The sequence below is a fragment of the Narcine bancroftii genome, chromosome 1 (genome assembly GCF_036971445.1).
Source record: "Narcine bancroftii isolate sNarBan1 chromosome 1, sNarBan1.hap1, whole genome shotgun sequence".
In the NCBI taxonomy this organism is placed as follows: Eukaryota; Metazoa; Chordata; class Chondrichthyes; order Torpediniformes; family Narcinidae; genus Narcine; species Narcine bancroftii.
The window spans coordinates 330,041,664-330,068,432 of NC_091469.1; the positions used below are offsets into that span (position 1 = coordinate 330,041,664).

General features: G+C 39.9%; 2 protein-coding genes across 5 annotated transcripts in view; one reads left to right on the forward strand and one right to left on the reverse strand.

The window, feature by feature from the left end:
• Positions 1 to 2,394, forward strand: part of nup153 (nucleoporin 153) — a 63,339-nt gene extending 60,945 nt beyond the window's left edge. For all 3 annotated transcript variants that reach the window (XM_069908390.1, XM_069908368.1, XM_069908379.1), the window contains 2 exons: positions 331 to 493; positions 1,293 to 2,394. In XM_069908390.1, coding sequence (XP_069764491.1) covers positions 331 to 493; positions 1,293 to 1,386 — 257 coding nt within the window. In that variant the 3' untranslated portion in view covers positions 1,387 to 2,394. The remainder of the gene's footprint in view (positions 1 to 330; positions 494 to 1,292) is intronic.
• Positions 2,395 to 7,619: 5,225 nt separating this feature from the next.
• fam8a1b (family with sequence similarity 8 member A1b) lies at positions 7,620 to 20,519 on the reverse strand. Of its 2 annotated transcripts, none has more exons than XM_069908455.1 (5): positions 20,066 to 20,519; positions 17,886 to 18,006; positions 16,947 to 17,070; positions 12,714 to 12,853; positions 7,620 to 11,449 (listed from the first exon to the last, which is right to left on the reverse strand). In XM_069908455.1, the coding sequence occupies exons 1-5, from the start codon at positions 20,502 to 20,504 to the stop codon at positions 11,419 to 11,421; spliced, it is 855 nt and encodes a 284-aa protein (XP_069764556.1). In that variant the 5' UTR covers positions 20,505 to 20,519; the 3' UTR covers positions 7,620 to 11,418. The 2 variants fall into 2 exon arrangements, with proteins under 2 accessions (XP_069764556.1, XP_069764546.1); XM_069908445.1 differs by having other exon boundaries at positions 7,620 to 11,502.
• Between the last annotated feature and the right edge of the window lie 6,250 nt (positions 20,520 to 26,769).

Consider the following 26,769-nt stretch of genomic DNA (forward strand, 5'->3'; position numbering starts at 1 on the left):
ATTATGTTTGCATTGCTGGAGTTGGTATTTAGTTGCTGGCCAATTTACCGCACTTGCTTCTCCTGTAATCTGCCCGTTAACTGTAAGTTGGCAAATGTAATAAATCAGGATAATACACAAATATGTTCAGTTTTTATTTTGGTGAAAATATTCTTCCTAAAATGGATTATAGTTTTAAAGTTGGAATAATTAATTGTTATAACCCTTAATTTATTAGGTTGTGCAAAAGGCAACAATCTGTGTTGCCATAATTCAGAAAGGACTTCATGATTTTATAATGTACTACAGTTCTTTGATAAACAAATCATTCCCAAAATGTTTAATCTGCAGGCAACAGCTTCCAGTTTGGAAATAGTGGTCCTAGTTTTAACTTCAGTGCCACCAATTCATCAAATGAGGTATTTCAATTTGGATTGGCTTCAACAGGAGCAACACAGCCACCTGCCCCAGCTGGTGGTTTTCAGTTCAATCCTGCACCTGGATTTTCTGTTGGGTAAGAGCCTCAATATATCTTGCCTGAAGCAGCTGCTGTCCTGAAATTTTGTTCTTGCTTAACAACAGTTTTTGGGTGGTAGGGAAACAAGATGTAGTCAATGAGAAACAAATTGGGAATTGTATGGCACAATTTTCTTGGAAGTCTGCATTTATCCAGACTTGATTAAATAGTGTATTTTGCACTTCAAACCTGTTGTTAGACTTTAAATGTTCTTCATTGTAGTTAACAAATTGTTTACTCTTGTGCAATAATTAAAATAGAACAGTTAAATGATTTTTAAAAACTGTGGTGAAGCTACCAGGTGATGGCAGACTGAGAAATCACATCGTTGCATTCATGTAGTTTGAAGCGCACCATTGGCAGGTGAGTCACAGTTTTCCTGCCCAGATGGTGAAATGTACTTGCCTCATGGATCAGCCATCATAAAACAAGGTAATAGTCTTTGACAAGAAAATAAGGGATCGTGCTTTTGGTCAGTAATTATTTAAGACTCTCAAATATTTCTAATGCCAAAGCACCACATCTAAATGTGCCTTTTAACCTTTAGAAACATTGCAGTTTGAGGTTTTAAACAATAAGTTAGATGTCTCAATTTTTGTAAAATTGCAATGATTTTGAACCAAATAGTTGTAATGAATTTGGTGTAACTGCGTTTAATTTTTTGGGGAAAATCAAGAGTACGCATTAGTAAATACAGAGTAGCTGTGCTATGTGATGTTCTAACATGCAAGTGCGGACCTTTTTCTTGTGTGTAACTCTGAAAATAATTGATATTATTTTCTCTTCTCTTGGACAGGGTTGGTTCCACAAATCCTTTTTCTGCAACGTCTGGTGGCCGTTCAGCTGTTACTGGTCGTAAGATAAAGACTGCTGTTAGACGCAAGAAATAATTATTACAGCTGTTTTAAAGGCAGATCTAATTATTGAAAGTGTATTTTCCATAAAGAGCTGGTGGCCTGCATTAATTATTGAGTTGTACCTCCTTAATGGCTTTATCAGATCTACCTAGGACCATTTGAACTTGCATATAAATTGGTCGCTGCTTTTAGTTGCCTGGTGATGGGTGAACTGTAGATTTTTTTGTGAGAACCCAGCAATGTCATTAGTTCAGGACTTGGCATGGTCTGGCTACAAACAACTTGCAAAGTGAATGGCTTTGTACATTGATACCTCTTCATCCGCACCACTAGATATTGTTCATAACCCACCTAATTCTACTGAAAGTTTGTACAGACTGAAGGGCATCGGTTAAAATAGGGCTGATAATTCTGTAAAGGTTTCATCGCAGTACGTGTGAAGTATGTGAATGTGTTGATGTTAAATGGATGGCCTGTTGTGCACTGATGTTTTCTGAATGCAGAATGATTGAATAATACATGGAGGACTTCAAAAGAATTGTCTTCATTTCATAGAACATGTGCTTTTTTAATTCTGTTTTTGCTTATTTGACTTTCATTTTATTACAAACTATTATGTACATAGCCTTATGATTTTTTTTCCCAGTCAATTTACTATTCTTGGACAAAAACCAATCTGTGAACTTGAATTACTTTTTGTTATAGTGGTATGTTTTTTTTTGTTCAGTATTGTCTATTAGAAGATTTTATTATGTAAATCTCATTATTCAAAGTTGCCTGAATCCATTTAACACCTTTTCTGATATACAAAATTGGGAACTTGTTAAAGTTTGCGTATTGGCTTTTGTGATCCACTTTTGTTTGGACCAAAACAGTGTTGTACAAAGTATTAACTATATATTTTTATATTAATTTAAATGGATTATGGTGACTTTGGATAATAAGGAGAACAATTTAATATTAAAGCCATGTTTATTACTGTATGATTAACAAAACCATGGGATAAATGCCATCAATAAAAACAAAGAAACAGTAAAATTATTCTATTTTTCGGTGGAATTGTTTGTTCTGTATCATAAATTCTTGTTTGCCTTTTCGTATACCATATAGCTTTAAATTTGTTAGTCTCTTTCAGTAGAACACGATCAAAATTTATAGAATTTACACCATGGAAGTGGATCATTTTGGCTATCTGATCTATGTTGGGTCTTGTGCTGCTGACCTTTTCATCATCCTACTTCACCCTACCTTGATGGCATTCTCTTCCCTTCCTTTACACCCTCATTTGTGTACAAAATGTCATCTACTTGAGGTTGTAGCAAACTAAATACTGTTACTTGACTTGGAGTAAAATGGTCCCAGAATTTTCTACCAGATTTGGAAGAATTCCTGGTTGTTGGGCTTTATACAAATACAGATGACATCTCTATGTATAGCCTATCAAACTTGAATAAGTGCGAGGAGTTTTATCGATTGTATTACCTTTTTTTTGGTGGGGGGGGGGAAATGTCAATGCTTTTACTAACAATTCTAATATACCATGTTAATGCATTGTCCCTGTAAATATTTTTGTACCTTAGCTTGTAAGTTGTTCTATAAAGGGTTTTTTGAAAACTTCACATTTCATGTGTTTGTTTCGGAGGAGTGATCACTATTGTGGAGGAACACTCCAGCCAGTTTGCAAAAGGCAAGGTTCTGAAACTATCAGCAAAGTAAGTAAGCAGATAATGTTGATTGTGGGGCAAAGTTGGATAGCAGATCTTGCAGATGCTAGTACTCTTGGACATTGCAGTCTGTTTACTTGTTCTGTAAAGATTCTCCATACTATCCTCACATGAGGACACTAAGAGGGCATTTGTGTGAAGAGGAATATCATTCCACTTTTTTCCTCTGATGTATGCAAAACCACCATCCCAAGCTTCTTGAACTATACACATGCATTAATTTTTTCATTAATCTTGTGTATGTTGACATAATTTCTAGAGTAGAAGTACCAGAACTTTTAGCTGACCTTTAAAAATCTCTGGGCACAAATATTGCATTGGATTAATAATGGTGCCAAGCCTTGAGGTATATATATCTATAGATATAGATCGAGAGAGAGATAGAGAGAGATATTGAAAAAGAAGTTGGTGCGAAAACGCAGCCTTGCTTCACACCATTGTTAATGGAGAAGGGTTCAGAGAGCTCATTGCTGTATCTGACCCGACCTTGTTGGTTTTTGTGCAGTTGGATAACCATGTTGAGGAACTTTGGGGGGCATCCGAGGTGCTCTAGTATTTGCCAAAGCGCTTTCCTGCTCATGGTGTTGAAGGCTTTGGTGATGTCAACAAAGGTGATGTAGAGTCCTTTGTTTTGTTCTCTGCACTTTTCTTGGAGCTGTCTGAGGGCAAAGACCATGTCAGTAGTTCCTCGGTTTGCGCGAAAGCCGCACTGTGATTCTGGGAGAACATTCTCAGCGAGACTAGGTATTATTCTATTTAGGAGAATCCTAGCGAAGATTTTGCCTGCAATGGAGAGCAGCGTGATTCCCCTGTAGCTTGAGCAGTCTGATTTCTCGCCTTTGTTTTTGTACAGGGTGATGATGATGGTATAGATATCTATATATATTGCCTTCATTATTGATGGGTGCACTAATTTACTTATCGCTGAGAAGAATATGGAATACTTTAGCAGGTTTCAGTCAAATGATTAAATTAGAGAAGACTCTTTTAGGATAGTGGCAAGAATTTGTATGTAAGCATTTGTCTCGAGAAATGAGGAATGATGTACTGGTTGAAGGATATTAATGATTTGGTGATTTTACCAGTAGGCTTTAGTGTACCTATATTTATTCATATATCAGTGCTGAGGCATCAACTTTTTTTAAGGCCATAACTTGAATGAAGTTGAAGCAAGTTCTTCATTTTGCCAAGATTGTAAATATATTCTCAGCTGATTTATGGAAAAGGTTTTTACATAGAGACTTGGTCAAGTGCTTAAAAATTGTGACATTTAAATATGTAGTTCACCTAAATTGACTAAAGTTATCTGGAGAAACTAGTTCAACTTTATACTTGTCAGATTTTTGTTTTTTTGCATTAAAATTTGAAATCAGCTGCAATAGTTTTGCCAGTTGGTTTTGTATTTTAGTCCAAAAATCAAACTGGTTTGAATCTCACTCATGCTTATCAGTTTTTTTCAAAATGGCTCGTCAGTACTTTTTTGGTGTGCATGCTAATTCCTCTTTCTTCTATCATAGCCCAAGAAATAAAATTTTCCTGCAGCCATTAATCATAATGCACCATCTAACTACATTTTCAGCTGCTTCCTGTCTATCACAGACTAGTTGGTGGGCAAGAGAGCAAGATTTTACAGGTCAGATTTTAAAAGTATTCAATTCTGTTAGCATCATTTTATTCAGGAGTATATTCCAACTTTTTAAAAATCCTTTCATTAAAATGTGTACTGTGGAATTTATTCAGCCAGTTAAATTCATGTTCACTGAGATTTTTGATAAAATCATTTACCAGCCTTGCAAGCTGTACAATAATCAGATGCTCAATCAAGTACTTTTAAATGATGGAGCCAATTTTAGCATTTAAAAGTAGTGAGTCATTGTTGTTTGTCATCACCAATTACTTTTGCCACGACAGCTGCCTTAAAAAGTTCCATGTCAAATGGTTGAGCAGTTAAGATTGGATTTGTGTATGGCTAACTTGTTGTAAGCTAAGAACCCATTCGTATTTAATAATTTAAAATCTTCCTCATTATTAGTAAATCTGAGTTCGTGTCAGTGAGATGAAGTTGTGCAAGTTAAAGAATGCATTGATCACTCTTGTACTTCAGGTTTACTCTCAGTTGCAAACTGTCAGTCAATATTGATGAAGCTTGTAATAGATGGCAGTCCTCTGAAAAGATTTCATTCCTTTCTCAATTCCTCTGCCTCTATCACATCTGCTCCCAGGACATTCTTTCATATCAGATCATCAGAGACTACCTCCTACTAAAAACAACTTGGCTTCCCTTTAAATTGGTCCTCACTTGCATATCATCCATTACCTGCATTTCTACGCTGGACTCCTGACTCCTACGTAACAAGGAGAATCCCCCGGTTCCTCCCCTACCACCCCACCATTCTCCGCACCCAGCATATCATCTTTCACCACATCATCCCTTCTCTCTCTGCCTTCTGCCGGGATAGTTCCCTCCATGACTCCCTCATCCACTCCTCCCTTCCAATCCATCACCCTCTTGGCAACTCCCCCTGTGACCGCAGGAGGTACTCTTCTTGCGCCCACACCATCTCCCTCACCAGCATTTTGGGTCCCAAACAGTCCTTTCAAGTGAAGCAACATTTTACTTGTGAATCTGCAGGCATCGTCTACTATATCCAATGTTCTCATTGTGATCTCCTCTGCACCAGAGTCTGGGAGATTGCTTTGTTGAGCAGCTTGGGTCTTCGCCATAATAGCATGGCTCTCCCAGTTACAACTCGCTTCAATTCTTCACCCAATTCCCTTGCTGATATGTACGTCTATGGTCTCCAAAAGTGACTTTTGGAAGAACAACACCTCGTATTCCATCTGCACCCTCCAACCGGATGGCATTAATATAGACTTATCCAGTTTGTTAAGCCCCACCCCCTCCCCATCTTTCCCTATTTCTCCTTTCCTCTAGCTCCGTCTCCTCTCACAGAGCCAAAAACTACCCCCACCTCCATTTTAGTCTGTATTCCTCCCACTCTCATTCTTCCCTTTTCACCAGTCTCTGCATGCTTTTTGCTCAGGCCCGAAATATCAGTCATATACTACCTATGGACAAAGCTGTGCTTTAGTCCCTGCATTTTCCCTTGGGCAAAAACCTTGATATATAAACTTTATCTTCCAACTTGTCTCTGCATATTTTTCATCTCAACCACCAATGGCTTGACTATTGTAAGGTAAAAACATCATGAGATGGGACCGGAGAAGGAGTCACCCAGTACTAAGGAGTAACAGAATGCAGATGTGACCTTGTACACTCAAGATAAGCTTTGCACTAACAAGAATGATGTGCAGCAGACTAACAGAGAAGGATAGCAACAGTTTATTCATTGGACAATGTCTTTGGCTTGGCTTCGCGGACGAAGATTTATGGAGGGGGTAAAAAGTCCACGTCAGCTGCAGACTCGTTTGTGGCTGACAAGTCCGATGCGGGACAGGCAGACACGATTGCAGCGGTTGCAGGGGAAAATTGGTTGGTTGGGGATGGGTGTTGGGTTTTTCCTCCTTTGCCTTTTGTCAGTGAGGTAGGCTCTGCGGTCTTCTTCAAAGGAGGTTGCTGCCCGCCAAACTGTGAGGCGCCAAGATGCACGGTTTGAGGCGATATCAGCCCACTGGCGGTGGTCAATGTGGCAGGCACCAAGAGATTTCTTTAGGCAGTCCTTGTACCTTTTCTTTGGTGCACCTCTGTCACGGTGGCCAGTGGAGAGCTCGCCATATAACACGATCTTGGGAAGGCGATGGTCCTCCATTCTGGAGACGTGACCCATCCAGCGCAGCTGGATCTTCAGCAGCGTGGACTCGATGCTGTCGACCTCTGCCATCTCGAGTACTTCGACGTTAGGGATGTAAGCGCTCCAATGGATGTTGAGGATGGAGCGGAGACAACGCTGGTGGAAGCGTTCTAGGAGCCGTAGGTGGTGCCGGTAGAGGACCCATGATTCGGAGCTGAACAGGAGTGTGGGTATGACAACGGCTCTGTATACGCTTATCTTTGTGAGGTTTTTCAGTTGGTTGTTTTTCCAGACTCTTTTGTGTAGTCTTCCAAAGGCGCTATTTGCCTTGGCGAGTCTGTTGTCTATCTCATTGTCGATCCTTGCATCTGATGAAATGGTGCAGCCGAGATAGGTAAACTGGTTGACCGTTTTGAGTTTTGTGTGCCCGATGGAGATGTGGGGGGGCTGGTAATCATGGTGGGGAGCTGGCTGATGGAGGACCTCAGTTTTCTTCAGGCTGACTTCCAGGCCAAACATTTTGGCACATGTATGTAATGGTATGATAATTTACAAAGTACGTATCCTGAGGTATAAAAAAAAAACACCACTTGCTGATAACGGCAGAATGCGCCTTCTCCAACTAACACTGTTAGTTGCAAGTGTTACAATCCGGCAATAAAGAACAAAGAACCTTGATTTCGACTCAGTCTGGTGTTTGACTCACTCATTCATGAACAAAGCAGACCTAACAATATGCATAAATTTGTCATTAAGTAAATCGAACAAAGATCAAAAAGTGAAACTAGGATTAATTTAAATTTATGATTTTAATTCAATATTAAATCTGAGGTTAAGTATAGGATATACATTCTAAATACATGCAGACAACAATCAATGCATTTTTAGTAGTAATATACATTTCTGAATTTTTTAATTGTCTCCAGTAACACTGCAACTTTTAGTATCCTTAGTTTTAAGTAAATTGTTTCTTGGCCTTTCTAAGGTCATGTGTATTGTCTGGTATCATTCAAGATAGGGCCATTCAAAGCATCATGGTCTCTGCTTAAAATCTCAATGAGTTTGTACCTTGTGACCACATAGTGAGTCAAGCAGTTTCATTGGAAAATTGTGCTCAAGTAGCATAAAAACATCAAGTGCTTGTATAACTTGTACCAATAGCTGAAGGTTAGCAATTTAGAATTTTACAGATTGGAATGTCCTGTTTTAAGATGGAGTGAACATGCAGAACCAAACATTTTGTTTTGATCAAATCTCACGAATTGATCTTCCGAAAATGTTAACATTGTAGGTGCAAGAAAAATTTTGGGTCACACACTTGAGCATCAGCACATCAACTGGTGAATTTTGCATTTGAATGTTTGTATTAACATTGCCAGGTTATTGATTTAGTTTTTACAAAGAATAACTGCACAAGATACAGTCATCAAATGTGATTCAAGCCTGCCTCAATGCTTTATTTTCTTTCCTATTTCTTTATGGCTCCCAACCAGTTCTAATACTTCTGCCTTTTCTTTGGCTCATGTCTCATGTTGAAAACCTGCCTTCAGTAACAATAACACAGTCTGTGCAGTAATTTCAGTGACCCTACATCTGTTGAATAAAGACCATTAATTTTCAGAGGCCGTGATTGTACATTAAACCAAGTAGATTGCGCTGAAAAAGTTCTCTGACATTGCATTCTCAAATATAAATCAAGAATCAATTTTAACAATTAGCTAAAACTGGTGATTAACAATTATTAGATGAATTTTGCTCTGGATAAATAATGCAGTACAGGTAACAATGTGCTAAATTGGTAACCACACTGTTAAACTTTACTATTCTGACCCAATGGAGCAATTACAGATTTATAGGAGAAATGAGCTCAGAATATGTTCTATTGCTTATAAATGTACCCCAAACTTAGATTCTTAAGAAGATACCCAATCACTTCAAGGAATATTTCTCAAAAGGCAATTTTGCAGAATTTAAAAAGAAGTACAATGTCATGGTTAATGATTTAAGTTGAAAGTTTAGTCTCAAAAATCATTTTTCCATATTATGTTCTATAAAAATTTTTTTAACTAAAATTGAAAAACAGTGACATTTTAAAATTACAATATTTTGTTTTCACACACATTAAAACCTTTCACAGCATTCCTCATTTGCTTCAGAGTTACCCCACAAGATCAGAAGTTTAGAACGAATTAATCAGATGTTTGAAAAATTCAAGGGCCAAATAAAAGTTATCTTCGCTGTTTCTATTTCCTTAAATGGCTTTGAAACTGCTGGATCAGCAAAAAAAATATTGAATGTCATTGTGTTATTTTTACATTGACATTTATTTCAACAGCGTAACTGGCTGAAGAAAGACCTACCCATCATTGCTACCCAGTCTCATGTATATGGTATAACAAGTGTTTAAAAAGCAATCTCCCTGGTCATGGATTTTAAGTAAGCTGTACAACTATCATATTATTAATCTGCTTGATTAACTGGAAGTGGAATTTACTATCCTTTCTGAAGAGGATAATATTTAATTGCTTCCCTAATTTTAAATGATACAAAGCTTCTCAAGCAGACAAATGAATCTTAAATCTGTCTGTCAAGATTCAGATTTGGTGCAATTATTTAAGCCAGGGCTACTATTAGAAAGAATGACATCCCTTGATTTTAAAACAAAAGTAAACACCATGTAATTTTTGACATTTGCAGTAAATTTTTCAACTGATGCATCTCTCTCCTGTAGAATTAGATTAATCGTGCAAGAATAATATGTATATTGAAAACAAAAATCTGAAGAGAATCTAAGACAGTGGACAGGAGTTGTTTGGCACTTGCTGAGCACAAGGAATATTATCTTCAAACAGCAAATATTCCGATCCTATTTCAAAGAACATCTAGTTACTAGGATACAAGTTACAAAACCAGATATTTTTTTCAAAAAAATATAGAAGAGGTGCATCACGTATATCTCAATGATCAGTATCATGAGATTGCTGTCACTAGTACAAAACAAAATTATAGCACAAACTTTCCTCCAATTTGCATGACTTTCTTACCCCTGAATTTTATCTCACATCTCTGAATATCTGAAACTTGGTCAAACATTTTCCATTGCTAACTCTCAACTGTGGCACACGACTAGGCATAACATTTGATTTAAAGTTCAAAATAACTGCTATAATACCTCTTTCACCAAATTGTAGCTCAAAGCAGATTCCTCCACAAGAGTCAATTTCAATATTGCTATTGGAAATAACTGGGTAGATTCTCAACAATGAAAAGAATTCAAGATGAGTAGGTAGAAACATAATGAGAAGTGAAATACCAAGATCCATGTTTGTAGGATGGCTGCAATCCATGCCTTCCTGGAATAACCATGAACTTATAGGCACTATATTTTTAAAATTCTCACTTTACGCACCCTTTGAGCTTGGACAATGTGGAATTGACAAGCGATAAGATTGTTATTCAATGGAGTGTCAGCACGACGACACCACCAAGTACTGCATTCAGTTTTATTTTTGTGCAAACCAGGGCTGGTGGCATTGGCACATTTAACAGGTTGTGGCCATGTACAAGGAAAATGCTCCTAATAAAAGCAATTTTTAATATAGATTTCAATCCATGCAAACTTTTTGGGTTAAAACAAGTTTCTGGCTAGCACATTCATAATGGAGGGAGAAGGAAGTCTAGTCTAGAGCAGTAAACAAATATATATTGAGCTGGTACAGAAGGGTGCCAGTCTCAAAATCAATTAATTATGCACACCATATAGAAAACAATCATTCAAGTACATAAAATATCCAATTAAAACATTTTCTTGAATCAGTCATCAAATGCATTTGATTTTTTTTTAATTCCCAAAAAATGTCTCAAGTAATTCAAACTAATAGTGAGCGTATGGATCTATTGTGGAACAGGCACCATTTTTAGATCCAAATGTCATTTTCAAGCACAGAAGGTATCAATATCAAAGTTTTCCCCCAGGTATTTAGCTAATTCTTTTAAATAGAAAATAATTTCACATCCAAATATCCAATTATTTCTGGTGGGTGTTGATAACTAACAGTACTGGCAGAAGTATTGGTTTCAGAAGTTGATCACCTGGAGTGTTTCTTTTTTGCTTCTGATGAACCAGAGGCAGATCAAATGCAGATGACATGCAATAACGAAGGGACCAAAACTGAAGCAGAAACAGGCAATGTTGAAATGAATTTGGTGTAGCTTTATCAAATTTAAATTCATATTAATAAAGTGAAGCTATTGTTTCTTTTCAATTAAAAAGTTGTGCAAATTTCTGATGTCGAACAAGAGAGGCAATCATGACCCATACTTCTGGAGTCACACAGGATCAACCATCAGAACAAGTTAATTTCCAAGTCATTTCTGGAATGTCATAATGTAAATGTCCATTCTCAATTTAGCTTCTCACATGATCTGAGTGCAGTCAGTAAAAGGTGGGTTTTTTCTCCATCTCTTGAATGATGCAGATCCACAGCAAATGAGTTTGGGAAAAAAAGTCTAGTCTTCTGAGGAGACCTCATCTCATTCCATTTCTCTTGACTACAATAGTACCAGCAACTATATCATAAGCTGTGCGATTATGTTGAAAGAACAGCAACGTAACAAAGGCTGGGAAAAAGAAAGCAATTGAAAAATTCTTGATCAACGCTCTTATTGCAGACCTGTTGAGAATAAATAGGACAATTTATTCTTGTATTACATTTTTAAAATGTTTGCCCAATCCCAAGTAGCTTCATTTTTTTCATATAGTCCTAAATATTTCATTTCTACTACATCTTACATTTCCTGAGGGTCAATGGTTCAGCTTGTTAAAATTGTGTGGAATCTACAGCATATGATCAGTCACTAGATTGTATAAGCTACATATTTTACATTTCACTTAATTGACGTGACTTCCTTTTGGTGCAGCTGAGCAATTTAATTCAAACATTCCCTGAGACAATATATTCTGTATTCAAACCAATGGTTGGATTATTCTCGGGGTGAAACATGAAAGGATGCAGATAATGTGACTGTTGTAAAAATACAAAACTGCTGTCTCGTTGCGTCCATAGGAGGTGACCAACATTTAAGGCCTGAGGCCTTCTTCAAGGGTGTCCTGTATTTATGATGCTTTACCTGGTTCATCAGCCTGTTATTTTACTTCAAAATTTTAGACTATTATATTAGTATTCTGTACAATCTATGGGGTGATCAACCGGTCACACCTCAAATTAGCATTCTCAGAACTTAACATTTTATGATGCTCAAAATGTCAGGCACATTTGAGTTACAGATACAGGTACATGATCCTTTATCCGGACATCTAAAATCCGGTAAGTGGGGAGAGAGGCGGTCGAGCGACTGGAAGGGGGTGGGGTGGATACGGCAGCACAATTTGGGTGGGATTTCTGAAATCCGGAACACACTATCCCCCATGGGTCCCGGATAAAGGATTGTGTACCTGTATTATGACAAGTTGTAACAAAACTCACTAACTTCAATATCCCAAGCGGAAGTGAATTGCTCCAGTGCACAAAACAAACTTGGTGCAAGTTTTCTGTTGGAGATACCCAACATTATACAGGCCTTAAAAGCAGTCAACTAGGACTAGAATACCCCTTTGCTCCATTTACCTTATGGCATCTAAAAATGTAGCCATTTCCCTTCATCACATCTTCTACCTAAATGATTCTCAGAACCCAATTAAGCTCACTGCTTCCACCAATTAGAAATGACTGAATGTCTCATGGCAAGATAACATTCAACATGGAGCAGCGAAGGACCTTGTAACTGAGTTGGATCCATATACAACAGCAGTGACACACAAAAAGCTTTTGTCACACTGGAAGAGGATTGTCCATTGCTTTTTCAAATTGCCATGGCTACTTACGATGATATGCTGACATTTTGTGCTGGGCTCACCAGCACCCGATTAGGAGCAACGAGAACTGAGCTGTCGCAAGAAACGACCCTTAACCCCAGCAGAAACTTGCCAGGCGTAGCTCCACCAACTCCCCACAGGCAGACAATCTATCAGAGAAGGCAACAAAATTCAAATTGCCCAAGAATAATTTTTAAAAACTTTAACTTTCCCTGATAATTTCATTGAGCATGTACATATATTATTGGGCAACTGCAAACAGTCTTTCATACTTTCAGTACTAAACAAAGCGCTTCTGTTAACTTTGAAATGCTGATATTGCAATCTTTGGTTGAGAAAGGTGGCAGATAAACTGAATGAAGGAAAGATTCACAAAATTTAATGAGGCAAGTTTAGAGTTTGAGAAGGCAGGTGGCATCATCTGAACAAAGGCACAACTGACAATCCATCTCATCTGCTTTCCTGTATTAGCCTCTGAGAGTCAAAATTGTGTGGTGTCCGGGGTATGGGGGTGTATTCCATTAGTTTAGCTGCATCTGGAAAAACTAATTAGTCCTAGTTCATTCATGGCACTCTGGAATTTATTATGTATTGCCAGTTCATTTTCATTTGAGTGGGACTGTATCTTTAAGAGAACAAATTGAGCTGCAAGCCCTTCAAGCTTTGAAGATTGCACTGAAAGGCTGGGGACAGCATGTATTCAAATTCATTACTTCTGAAGAGAGAGGAAGTGGCCCTGGAAATCACAGGTGCAGAGTCCATGTGAACAACTTGTTAAAGAAGTAGTACTCAGTTTGATCAGGTGCCATTTTAAGGAAGCAGCACTTGGAGAAGCATCTCTTTGAAGGGATATTGTGCTGAAGTGGCCTCGTGTGGTAACCCACAAAAGGGTTCTGGAAGATTTGTGAAAATCACTCGCTTTGTATCCCATGAACAAAGAAAAAGGAAATTCTGATTGCCACTAGTCTGTAAAGGACATTTCTTTGGAAGCATCTCAACAAGGATTTTGTGAGTTTACAACAGTCTGGTCTCTCCCACCAACTTCGTGATTACTTCTTGCATCAATTTAAAGCCTGTGTCAACACTAGATTTCTGAGACTGAACTTTGAACTGCCATTCCAAAATTATGCCTGTGCTGTAATGATTTGGGGTCTGCCACACTACTTCCTCTATCTTCAGAAGTAGTGAATTTGAATACATGCTGTCCCCAGCCTTTCAGCCCAGTCTTCAAAGCTTGAAGGGCTTGCAGTTCAATTTGTTCTCTTAAAGAGACAGTCCCACTCAAATGAAAATGAACTGGGAACACGTAATAAATGCAAGAGTGGCATGAATGAACTAGGGCTGATTAATTCGTTTTTCCAGATGAAGTGTCAGAGCCAGACCCACCAGGCTGAGGAACAGCTTCTTCCACAGGCAATGAGGATGCTGAATGACCAAAGGAACTGCTTACACTAACCATTTGAGACTCTCATATCATGAAACCCAATCTATTATTTATTTACTTGTATTGATGAAATACTTGTTCTGCATATGTAGTTTGTCTGTATGTGTGTTATGTCTAGTTATGCATCTGCACGTTTTTCCATCAAGGACCAGAGAACTCTGTCGGGTTGTACTTGTACAATCAGATGACAATAGACTTGAACTAGTTGCATTTACTCTGTCTACACTCATTTCCTGAAGTTCTAGCAACATCCTGGTAAATCTTCTCTGCACTCTTTCAATCATACCTGTAGTTAAGTAACCAAAACTGCACACAACAATCCAAATTTGGCTTATGCAACTTTACCATTAACATCCCAAATCCTACACTCAGTACTTGGATTTATAAAGTCCAGTATGCCAAGAGCTCTCTTTACAACCCTATCAACCTGTGTCACCACTTTCAGGGAATTATGTATCTGTAGTCCCATTTCCCTCTAGCCTACCACACTTTTCAGTGCCCTACTATTTATTGTATGTCCTACCAAAATGCAACACCTCACACTCCATCTGTCATTTTTCCAGCTGTTCCAGATCCCTCTTCAAGCTTTGAAAGCCTTCCTCACTGTTCACGCCTCTGCAAACATGCTCATCTAATTTACCATGTTATCATCCAGATCATAGATATGGATGGCCAAGAATAATGGTCCCAGTACCGATCCTGAGGCACAGGCCTCCAGTCCGAGCAGCATTCATTCACTACTACTCCCATTTAGTCAATTTCAAATCCAGTTTACTATCTCACCATGAACACTGAGTATCTGAACTTTCCTGACTAACTTCCCATTTGGGACCTTGTTCAAAGGCCTTACGAAAGTCCATATAGACAACATCCACAGCTTTTCCTTCATCAACTTTCCTGGTAACCTCAAAAACTCTGACTGGTTAAATACAATCTAACACACACACACACACACAGCCATGTTCATTATCCCTAATCAGTCCCTGGCTATCCAAATACTGGTATACCCTATCTCTTAGAACAACGTCCTAAAATTTAGATACTAATGCAATCAGGCTCACATGCCTATAATTTCCTTGGTTACCTTTGGAGCTTTTTTTTAAACAACATGAGCTACCCTGGCTAGCAAAGATGTATACATCGTGATGCTCTTTATCAACGACAGTTCGGCATTCAACACCATCATCCCCCTCAAAACTAATCAGTAAACCCCAAGACCTGGGCCTCAATAATTAGATCCTGGTGTTCCTCACCTGCAGACCCCAATCAATGTGGATTGGTGAGAACATCTGCCAATCTCCATCAGCACTGGAGCACCACAGGGCAGCATACTTGGAACCCTGCTGTACTTTACACCTATGTCTGCATGCCTCAGTAAGACAACAACACCATCTACAAATTTGCTGGTGGAGGGGTGGATAAAAAAGGGGAGATTGAAAACTTGCTGAATTGTGTATGAACAATAACCTTGTACTCAAAGTCACCAAAACAAATGAGCTGATTTTAGACTTTAGGAAGGGAATACTAGAGGTGTACAATCCAGTGATCATAGGGGGAAATCAGAGGTGGAAATATTGAGCAAATTTAAATTTTTGGGAGTCAGTATTTCTGAGAACCTTTCCTGCACCCAACACGTAATCATGAAGAAGGCACGTCAGTGCCTCTACTTCCTCAGGAGTTTGCAGAGGTTCAGAATGACATCAGAAATCTTGGCAAGCTTCTACAGTAGTTCTACTTTTGTAGTGGAATGTATGCTGACTGGCTGCATCACAGCTTGGTATGGAGGGCATCAATACCTCTGAGTGCAAAGCCTTGCAAAAGGTAGTGGACACAACCCTGTAATCATAGCCAAAAACTCTTCCCACCTACATGGAACACAGGCTTCGGAGAAAAGCAGCTATCACCAAGGATCCACATCACTTGGGACATGCTCTGTCTTCATTGCTATCATCAGGAAAGAGGTTTAGATGCCATAAGACTTGTACCTCCGGTTCAGGAACGGTTGCTATCCCTCCACCATCAGACTCCTCAATGACAAACTCAATCAGAGGTTCAATTAAGGACTCTTACTTTGCATATTATTTATAACTAAATATTTTTTCTGAATTTGGACAGTTTGTTTGCATCTTTCTTTTGTACACATACATTGTCCTTTTTTCTTGAGTACAGTTTATTTACTGACAAATAGAAATTCTGCCCAACCCACAGGAAAAGACTCTCAGGGTTGCACAACTTAAAGATTGAAGGTATGCTTTGAACAGAGATGCGAAGGAATTTCTTCAGCCAGAGAGGGGTGGCAAATCTGTAGAGTTTATTGCCACAGGGGATTGTGGAGGTAGGTCATTGGGTGTATTTAAGGCAGAGATTAATAGGTTTTTGATTAACCAGGGTATCAACAGTTATGAGGAGAAGGCCGGGAATGGGGCTGAGTGGGGAAATGGATCAACTCATGATAGAATGGCGGGGCAGACTCGATGGCTTAATGGCCTATTTTTGTTCCTAGGTCTTATGTGTACTCTGATAATAAATCTGAACTTTTAACTTCACTTCATCCCATCCAAAGTATACTTTTAAGTTTATTCTAAAATCTCTAGTTGCAATATCGTGATTGACGGGTTTATGGTCTTGCAATGTGTTTTGGATATTAAAGGCACTCCAGAGCTTTCCCAATCCTGCAGTATACCTAGCGATGAGCCTTAAACCAGCTGATCTTTATTAGTCATTTACATGTCCAACCCAACTCTTTGATACCTACAATCCAAGTTAATTCTAACTTCTTCCTCCAAAGAAACACTTACCTCATAAAAACAGACTAGCAGTCTGTACATCAGTGCAACAGCCATCATTTTCTGAAGGTCTTCCAGAGAGGTGTCTTCATCAATTTCTTCAATGATGTAATTCAGTGCAAACTTGGAAAGGTCTCTGCATCACAACACAAAATGAATCAACAACCATTGAAATAACTCAGCATGAAATAATATACATAATATATACTTCAGCAGAGCAAAACTATATTCAAGAAAACAGTAAGAGAAAGAACACTAAAGAAAGCTGCTACACCATCAAAGAAGTTCAAATAATGATGTAGCTCATTTGTTTCCCTTAAATCAAGATGTAATATTGCAAGACAGTCCAAATTAGCAGTTTATAAAATGACATCTCCAATTACTTTCTGCACTTTGTTTCAAACATCTGTTACTCCCGCTGAATGGATTGGCAAAGCTTCCCACAATTATCAGCAATGCACATAATTAATACTGAACACATTCATTCATAACAATGAAATTAGAAATGAAGAACTAAATCAGATCTTCATTGGCAAATCATCTGAGGCATCTCCAAGTCATGCTACAGTTAGCATAGCAGTTAACACAATGCTGTTACAGTGCCAGCAACTCAGATTTGAATCCAGCGCTGTTAGTTTATACATTTTCCCCACGTCTGCGTGGGTTTTCTCTAGGTGTTGGTTTCCTTCCATCCTTCAAAACATACGGGGGTTGTCGGTGTGATTTAGTGGGATGCGCCAGAAGGGCCTGTTACTGTGCTATATTTCTAAATTTAAAATGCTGTATTTTGTCAAATTTCATATCACTTGGCTTAAACAACTAACACTTATTAGCAGCATTTCAGTTGTCAATAGAATCTCATAAATATAATCAACTGTTTTAACCAGCTGCTTTGGTACAGGAAACTGTACAATACTGAGCTTTGATTTAAACGGGAGCTCCGTGACTTACTTGATCCCACAGATGTGCATGACTGTCAGCACGACAACAGCTTTCATCAGGAACAGGATTAGAAAATCCACCATTTCTGCGAGGAATCGATGCATCAGTGATGGGATGGTATACTCGCGTCCTTTAAAAGATGAAAAGCTTCATTTTTGAAATAGTTTTGACAAGAAAATAAATCCATGAGTCTAGATGAAAATAAGCAAGAGGGAGGACTCCTTAAGTAGCACATGCATCCTGGATGCAGCCTGCGATCACTTTTTCTCCCCTTATATCCTTACAGACTTGGGAGGGATATACTATTGACTTTATACAAAGATAATGATTGAGAGAATTCTAACCTTGGCATAAACTGCTGATGCTCAAATAATCTGGAATAGCATGGATGTTTGGCTGCCAATATGGAGTTGTGCTTAACCTGGAGTTTTCCCTTTAAAGTGTGTGCTCTGATAGCAGAATATATTTTGTGTTCCTCCAGCAGATTACAGGTCAACTTTAGCTGTTTATGATTAGACTGTGTCAAGCTCAGGCCTGAAATGTTGGTTCTATATCTTTGCATGGACACTGTTTGATCCTGCTGAGTTACGCCAGAGCAATTTGTGTTCAATTGTAAATGAAGGTCCTTTGGCCTACTGAATTCACACCAACCATCAAACCTCCAATTTTCAATAAGTAACATAATGCTTGGAGAAACTCAGCATGTGTTTACAATGTGTACTTTATATAGCGAAGATAAAGATACATAATTTACATTTTGGGATTAAGCCCTTCATCAAGGTAAACCTTGATGAGTTTCTCCAGCATTGCTTTTACTTCAAACACGGTGTCTGCAGACTTTTGTGTTTTACTACCATATTGCAATAATCCCAGTGTCTTCTTCCCACTCCTCCCAGTTTTCATGACTCACCTGCTCATGCTGACCAAATAGCCTATCACCAAGCATGTCTTAGGGTTGTGGGAGAAAACTGGAGTACCCGATGGGGTGAGTTAAAACATGCAAACCCTCCAGAAGATTGTGTGGTGTCAGCTCTACTAACTGTGCATTTGTGATCTCTACCTTTCTAACTCTTATTGAACTTTTATAAGAATAAGGCAGCCTGACCTTGAAGGTCTATGAGAATGAATGCAGCAAGATGGAATCTAATCTCCAATGAAGGGTTTCGGCCCAAAGCACAATTCCTCCGCCATAAATGCTGCGACTGAACTCACTGAGTTCCTACAGCAAATTGTGTTTGCTAATTTGGGCATTTGCAGTCTCTTGTGTCTTTAATTTAGATAGAACCTCAGACTTTCAGCTCCCTTTTCTATTCAGTTCTGATTCATTGCAGTGGTGGTGAAACTGCTGTAATGGCAGCACAGGTGCATACCTGGGTGGAGCGGGGGAGTGGAGACACTTAGGTATGAGTGAAAAGCAGGCAAGTGGCCTATATTAAGAGTGAAACACGCAAGTCTGCAGACACTGTCCAGTAAAAACACAGAAATGCTGGAGGAACTCAAGGAGGGCTCAGGCCCCAAACATCAGCAATAAACCTTTGTTTCCTATAGATGCTGGAAATGCTGGCTGAGTTCCTCCATCATTTCACTCTGGCCTACATTAAAAGGGAGAGGGAAGAATGGGAGGGGAAGAACAGACAAAAGGCGTTAAATTAGTAAGACAACAGGAGAGGAAAGGTGAGAATTGATAAGGGGAGGTGGGTAGTTTTTGGCTTAGTGAAAAAGGGGAGGAAGAACTGGAGGAAAGGAGACAGAGGGCAAGATGACGGGAAACTGAAGAAGTCGATGTTGATGCCATCCGGTTGGAGGGTACCCGGAAGATGAGGTGTTCCTCCAATTTGCGGGTGGTCTCAGTCTGGCAGCGAATGAGACCGTAGTCAGACGTCAGCAAGGGGAATTGAAATGGTTGGCCCCTGGGAGATCCCCGCTATTGCTGTGAGTGGGTCTCTCGAATTCCATTACATGTACACCTTTTAACCTCCCCCCCCCCCCCCCCCCACCAGAACTCAAGTGGCTGCTAAACCATCACACGTTGTCGCCCACTAACGAGAGATCCGTTAGGTGAGCATGCACAGCATTGCATTGCATGGCACAGGTTAGCGGCTGCTCCAGGAGCGAACTGGTATTGCGAGGGCGGATTTGTTTCCGACGGGATCGGAGTATTGCATGGCGAATGGTGCTGCCGGCCTCACCTCTGGGCTGCGCGTTGCCCGCTTGCTGTTGTGCACGAGCGGCCGGCAGGCCAGCGCCGCTCGCCGAGGCCACCGGCTGGGGTGGAGCCGCTTCACCCGGAGCCTGCGCCGCCGCAGGGACCCCGAAGTAGGGCGCGTACGGCGAGAAGGGGTGGTAGACCTGGCTGACGCCGGCTCCTTCCCCCTGCCTGGCGGCAGTCACCCCGGGCAACGGCGAGGAGTGAGGAGGCAGGGGGGCCGTCACCGCCATCCAGCTCTGCCATTGCACGTAACCGTAATATTGCCACAGCCACTCCTGCACTCTCCTGCAATATTCCCCAGCACCGGCAGTCCCGGGGGCTGCCTGGCTGCTCCCAACCAGGCCCTGGGTCGGGAAGCAGGAGCCGCCCCCCTGGCTCCTACCGCCGCGCAGGTTCGCCATTACTGGAATGTCGAGCATGGATCTCCGCCCTGATCCCTCAGGACACTGTCGCAGGACCGGGAGGGATGCAAGGGTATGAAATCGCCCAATAGATCGCTGAGATCGAGCAAAAACTAACATTCCGCAGGCGGGAGTGATATTAATATCGTATTAGAAATTATGCACGGATTATGCAGCGGATTCAGAGTCGAATGAGAATGAAATGGAAGAAGAAAGCAAGTGAGCTCTTCCCCCGGGAAGGGGAATGGACCGGTCCGTCTGTGGATGACGTGTGACTCGGTCTGAACCGTCAACGCATTGGGCGCATGCGCCAAGGCTGGGCCGGCAACGTCGTTGTTGCGCCGGTGCGCAGAACAGGTGGCTGGGGCGGGAATCAGCCCCGTGGATAGAAGGAGAAAACGCTGCCAACCACGGCTTTGAAGGAGGTGTGTGTGTGTGTTTTTAAAAAAGTAATTCCGTTCGCAAAACTGGGCGACTCGCACACACTGACCGGTGAAAGGGTGAGTGCCAATTGGAGAAGTTTCACCTCCTGGGGAATGCACCGAATACGTTGTCAAGGTGGCAATCCTGTCAGAAATAAAACTTCTCACACATGAGTCTCTTTAAAACTGATGACACGACAAGCTTTATTTACAAGTCTGCAGAGTTGGACTCAACTGGTTTCTCACCAGTTAAGCCCCGATACATACAGTGCATTGACTTTTATACCCTTATTATTTGCCCTTCCCCTTCTTATTAATACTGTTTTAATTGGTTAGTATTACAAAAACATTCTAAGTATAACTGCATTATTAATTATCACGTTCGTTACGTACGCTGTGAACTCTACATTCACTAAATTCTGTTTCTCACACTTCTTATCAATCCTTTGTCTCCTGCATGTCTCTCACTATGACCATGAAAAGATAGGTTTAAAAAAACATATTCAGCAGCTCCTTCTGTCCTTGACTGCTAGTAAACTCTCTGTCCGTTCTGGCTTCCCTGTTTATGATTAATCATCACATTTTAACTTAAGTCTTTTTAACCTAAATTCTCTATATCACAAATCCGGTGTTGGAATCCTGAAGGAAACAGGTGCTCATTCTTTTTTCCAAAAATTGACTTAATTTGCAATAAATTGTTTGCAAAATCAACAGAACCGTTCGAAGTCTTCGCACCTTTTGAGTCCTATCTACGCTTTGGTTCTCTAAATGCACCATTTTCCACTCCTGTGGCGCCTTGTCGCTTCTCCTCCCGCTCCCGGAGTGACGGACTCCGGGTCACGAAACGGATTTAACATTTCGGGCCGGGGACCCGTCATTAAAACTTCGAAAGTAAATGCGTCTGAAGTTTCCAGAGAAGGAGAGGAGTGAACGTGAATGCGGGAAATCATGGTCAATGAATTGAGAGGTTCTCCCCACCAAGGCCATTGTTCTGACATCCGTGGACCCCCGCAGACCCAACAATTAGTTACATTAAAAGTTCCTGCAATTTTAGTTGCCAGATCTACAAAAAGGTTATCTCCCCCAATTACATTACCGAAACTTACATGGTTATTTGGATGGACTCGAACTAAGTCCGGCTGTCTTAAAGGGACAGGCAATTTCAAGTGTGGAGTGTAACTTTTCATTGGAACAGTACGTTGGTGTATGCAAAACCAGAGTCCATCAGGGCATGGTGGGCTTGAGTCACCTTTCCAACCGTTAAGAGGGAAAGGAGTGGTATTAGGAATCTGTATATAATGACCTATATTATTTCCTTCTTTTTCCATACAAGGGGTATATGGATGTTGGGTGGTATTTTCTGCCCAGCATTTCTCAGGAACTGAGGTATGGGAAATGAAATTACCTTCCTTTCTTCCCCAAATGTGGTCCTGAAACAGGACCACTGTATCTCTGCATTTCTTACATTTCACACCTGATAAAGACATAGGCAAACTAAGAAAAATCAAAGAACATAACAATAACATTGTGAATTAAGTCTTTTTGCGAAATCGTAAGGTAAGAGGTTTTTCTCCAGGAATACAAGTCCAATCTGAGTTCGTATCAGGGTCCTGTGGCGCCTCTACAGGTCCCTTAAATCTGGATGCGTGTATCCACCCCTTCTCTCTTGTTCGTGCTGCAGCTTCTGTAGTTAAGAGAACTTGGTATGGCTTCCCACTGGGGCTGGAGTTTTTCAGTCTTCCAGGTCTTGATAAGAATCCAGTCTCCTGGTTCCACTTTGTGTAAAGAAAAGTCTAGAGGCGGTGTTTGTGCCAATAGTCCTCTCTTTCGTAAATCTGTAAGAGAGCGTGACAGTGCCTGTAAATAGTTCCTAACAAATATATCCCCTTCCCCCAAGGTGGGACACCCCTCAACTGTACTCCAGAAGGGAAGCCCAAACATCATTTCATAAGGGGACAGCCCTACATCTTTTCGTGGGGCAGTACGAATTCTCAATAAGGCTAGGGGCAGACACTTTATCCAAGGCATTTTAGTTTCCACCATTAACTTTGTCAATTGGATTTTTAGTGTTCCATTCATACGTTCGACCTTACCTGAGCTTTGTGGATGCCAAAGGGTATGTAATTTCCAAGAGACCTGTAATGCATCACAAATCAATTGCTGGATTTTTGAAGAAAAATGTGGACCCCTGTCTGAGTCTATAGAATCCATTATACCATATCTGGGGATTATCTGCTCTAGGAGGAGGCGAGCTACTGTAGAGGCTGTAGTATTTATTGTTGGGAAGGCTTCTACCCATCGGGTAAAGTGATCTATTATCACCAACAGATATTTCCATCTTTGAACTTGAGGTAACTCTGTGAAGTCGATCTGGATACGTTGAAAAGGGTGTATGGCTAATGGTTGACCTCCCATGGTCCCTGTCCTCATTATCTTCTTATTAATTTTTGTGCATAGGTAACAATTTTGCACCTCTTGTTGGGCCAAGGTGTAGATTCCCTTACACACATATTCTCGAAGCACTGTGTCACATAAGGCTTGGGTGCCCCAGTGGCTCTGTTGATGCAGGTGTTTTAAAATATTGCGAGTTATTTCTTTATTTAGAACAATTCTTCCATCTGGTGTTTTCCATGTTCCATCAGGTAACTGGCTTGCGCCCAGCTGATCCATGTTCTTTTCTTCCTTAGCAGTGAAAATGGGAGCTGTCTTTATGCCTTGCCTTATTGGGATTAAAGTCAGCAAACGGACTTCTTGTTGCATGGCTGCTCTTTTGGCTTCTTCATCAGCCAGTCTGTTTCCAATTGCTGTTGGGTTATCTCCCCTTTGATGGCTTGGTATGTAGACCACTGCTATTTCTTGGGGTAATGTTAAGGCTTCTAGAGTCAGAGTAATCATCTGTTCGTGTGCCAATTCCTTTCCTCTTGATGTAATTAGACCACGCTCCTTCCAGATCTTACCAAAGGTATGCACTACCCCGTATGCGTATTTGGAATCTGTGTAAATTGTTCCAATTTTCTTTGCCAGTATTCTGAGGGCTCTCTGCAAGGCATATAGTTCACAGGATTGTGCTGACCAGCTTCCGGGTAGTCTCGTGGATTCTACTACTTTCCAAGTATTTCCTTCTATTATAGCATACCCATTTCTTCTCATTCCGTCAACACATCTGGCGGAGCCGTCAATGTAGAATTCATATCCTTCTCCCAGCGGAGTATCGCAAAGGTCTTCTCGGGTCTTGGTCTGAAGATCTGTCAACTCGACACAGTCATGCTCCACCTCTTTCTCTGTTTCACTGCCGTATAAAAACTGAGCTGGGTTGCAGCTATTAATTTTTGCAAACTGTAAATCTTCTCCAACCATTAAAATGGTTTCATACTTTAATATACGAGAATCAGTCAGCCATCGATGGGCAGTTTGCTTTTAATTATCTTTAAACATGAAAATTTTAACTTATTGACTTACTTAACCTAAATTAACCCCCTTCTAATTCCAAGTGCATGTGTATATAATGTGTGTGTAAGTTTAGAAAAGTTATTTGATTCACAGTCCAATCTCACTTCTCATTCTTCCAAGTTCACTGGTTGCAGGCAATTCTTAGACTGTGCACAGAATTTAACATTTATAAAGTTCACCAGGCTTTGGTGTTTGAAACGTAAATGGTTACCGCTCAGGAAGGTTCTTGTCAGTTTTCAGAGAGAGATTTGTTGTTCCAGGACATCCACAACTGATTTACTTTCATCAGCCACTTCAGTATCTTGCTGACGAAACTTGCCCCCGCAGGTTTCTCCAGATGATAACCTCTTTCTTTCAGGTCACCACCGAGTTCCTTTTTGTTTCTCTTATTTCAAGTGAAACATAAGACAGCCAGTCCTCTCCTCTTGCATGAACCACAAGAGCTTTGACCAGGCCATCTCCCAAAAGGGGGCTTTCCATAAGCTTGCCAGTTTGACCTGTTCCAGACCCGTCTGCTGGCTGTAACATTGTATGTGATCTCTGTGTGTGTCACTCTGAGAGAAAGCCTGTTTAATTCTCTCCGCTTGCAAAACCACATGACTCTCCTAGAACAACAAGCTCTCCTCCAGACAATATGCAGCTCCAATCAGCTCATTCATCTGTTGCTTTTTGTAAACAACAATCCATTAGTGAAGTCTCTTGAGCACTTTTCAAAGCTCTTGCAAAAGCTGTGAGGCCCCAATATGACTACAATGGGCAGAAGTCCAGTATTTTAAATAAGATCTGTTTTAAAATGTTTGTTTGTGACCAACTCTAACAAACCTTTCCCAATTTATCTCCCAAAAACCTATCTATTTACTTTGTCACACCTTGTGTTCCTTACTCTCTCCATGATAAATATAAATAAAATAGAAGGATCAAAGTGAAGAAAACATTTGTTTTCAACATCTTTATTTATGCTACAATGTTCATAAGGAGAAAGAATTCACATTGAAAGATCCTTTAATATTGCAATGCAGAGCAGAACATCAGAAGACAATGATTAGATGGGCTTAGTGTTTACTTTTTAAAAAGAATTTTTCCTGGCCTTTTTTTGGTGAAAAGTTTTGAATGACAGTATGAAAATTGAATGTTCTGACAATGTTTGATTCAATACTTAGCCTGGCCAAATCCCCAAGACATTCCTGAGACATTGTAATCCTTAAATTTTTTTTAAATTTTATTTTCCAGTTGCATTAAAACATATAGTATTTATCCATAACATAAAAATGATAAAAATTGTGACAAAAATAATACATTTTTTATGTATTTTTTTTCTCCTCCCCTCCCCCATCTGCCTCCCTCCCTCCCCAAAAAAGTAGGAAAAAAAGAAAAGGCCTGTCTAATAAACCTATATCTTTTAATTATTTAATTGCAGTTTACATAACTAATGAGGGCAGGTTGGATGCTGCAGGTAAAGTCATAGCAATAAAATCCATGTGGGTTTGCCAAATCTTATCAAATTTTTCTGGTTGATTTCATAAATTATACATTATTCTCTTTAATGGTATACAATTTAATAATTCCATTCGCCATCCAATACCACAAAATCACCAGATTTCCATATTACAGTAATAGATTTCTTTGCTATTGCTACACTTAAAAACTTCTTTTGATAAATATATTACCACCTTAAATAATTCTTAATCAGCTTGAGTTTGCTAAGTGACCTCTGCAAAAGCTACTGTTGCTAGAATTGTTAATAGTATTCTTGAGCTAACACAAACATTTTGAAACAGGTCACCAAGTCTGTACTCTGTTAACAAGTTCAACAGATCTCATGGCTTTATATGTGCATTTACAAAATTTGCTTTATATCCTGAGGGTAAATGTTGCTTTTTTTTAACAAAATCATCATTGTTAAGGTTAGCAGGATGTTGCTCTGATCAAGATGAAGCATTTCTCTTCAGATCACTTTCAGATTTTTCCACAAGGAATCAATTTTTTTCTGCCATCTGTTTAACAGCATTGAAGTGGACAGTTAATCCTGCTATAACATTATCTACCAAAATGAAAAACACATTTTCTGGGGTAGGCCTCTTCTGGCATTTCATCTGTATCGTTCATTTCCTCCAAGTTAACATCAGGTGTGTTTTCATCATGGGGCCTTGCCCTCTTGTGCCTAACTCTATCTCATCTAAGGGAGAGTTTTATTTCTACCTGTAGGCTTGATGCAACAAATTTGACTTCATTCCACATGGATTTCCAGTTGTTTCAAAGTTTTGTCAGATCCGTGAGGAGAGTTTCTATGTTTGCTATTTCAACATCCAGTGTGTGGCATCTCTACCTTGGATGACCTTGTTGCAAATATCTATGCCAGCTAGTATTTTGTACCACACAGCTGACATTAACACACAGGCAAAAGATGTCAT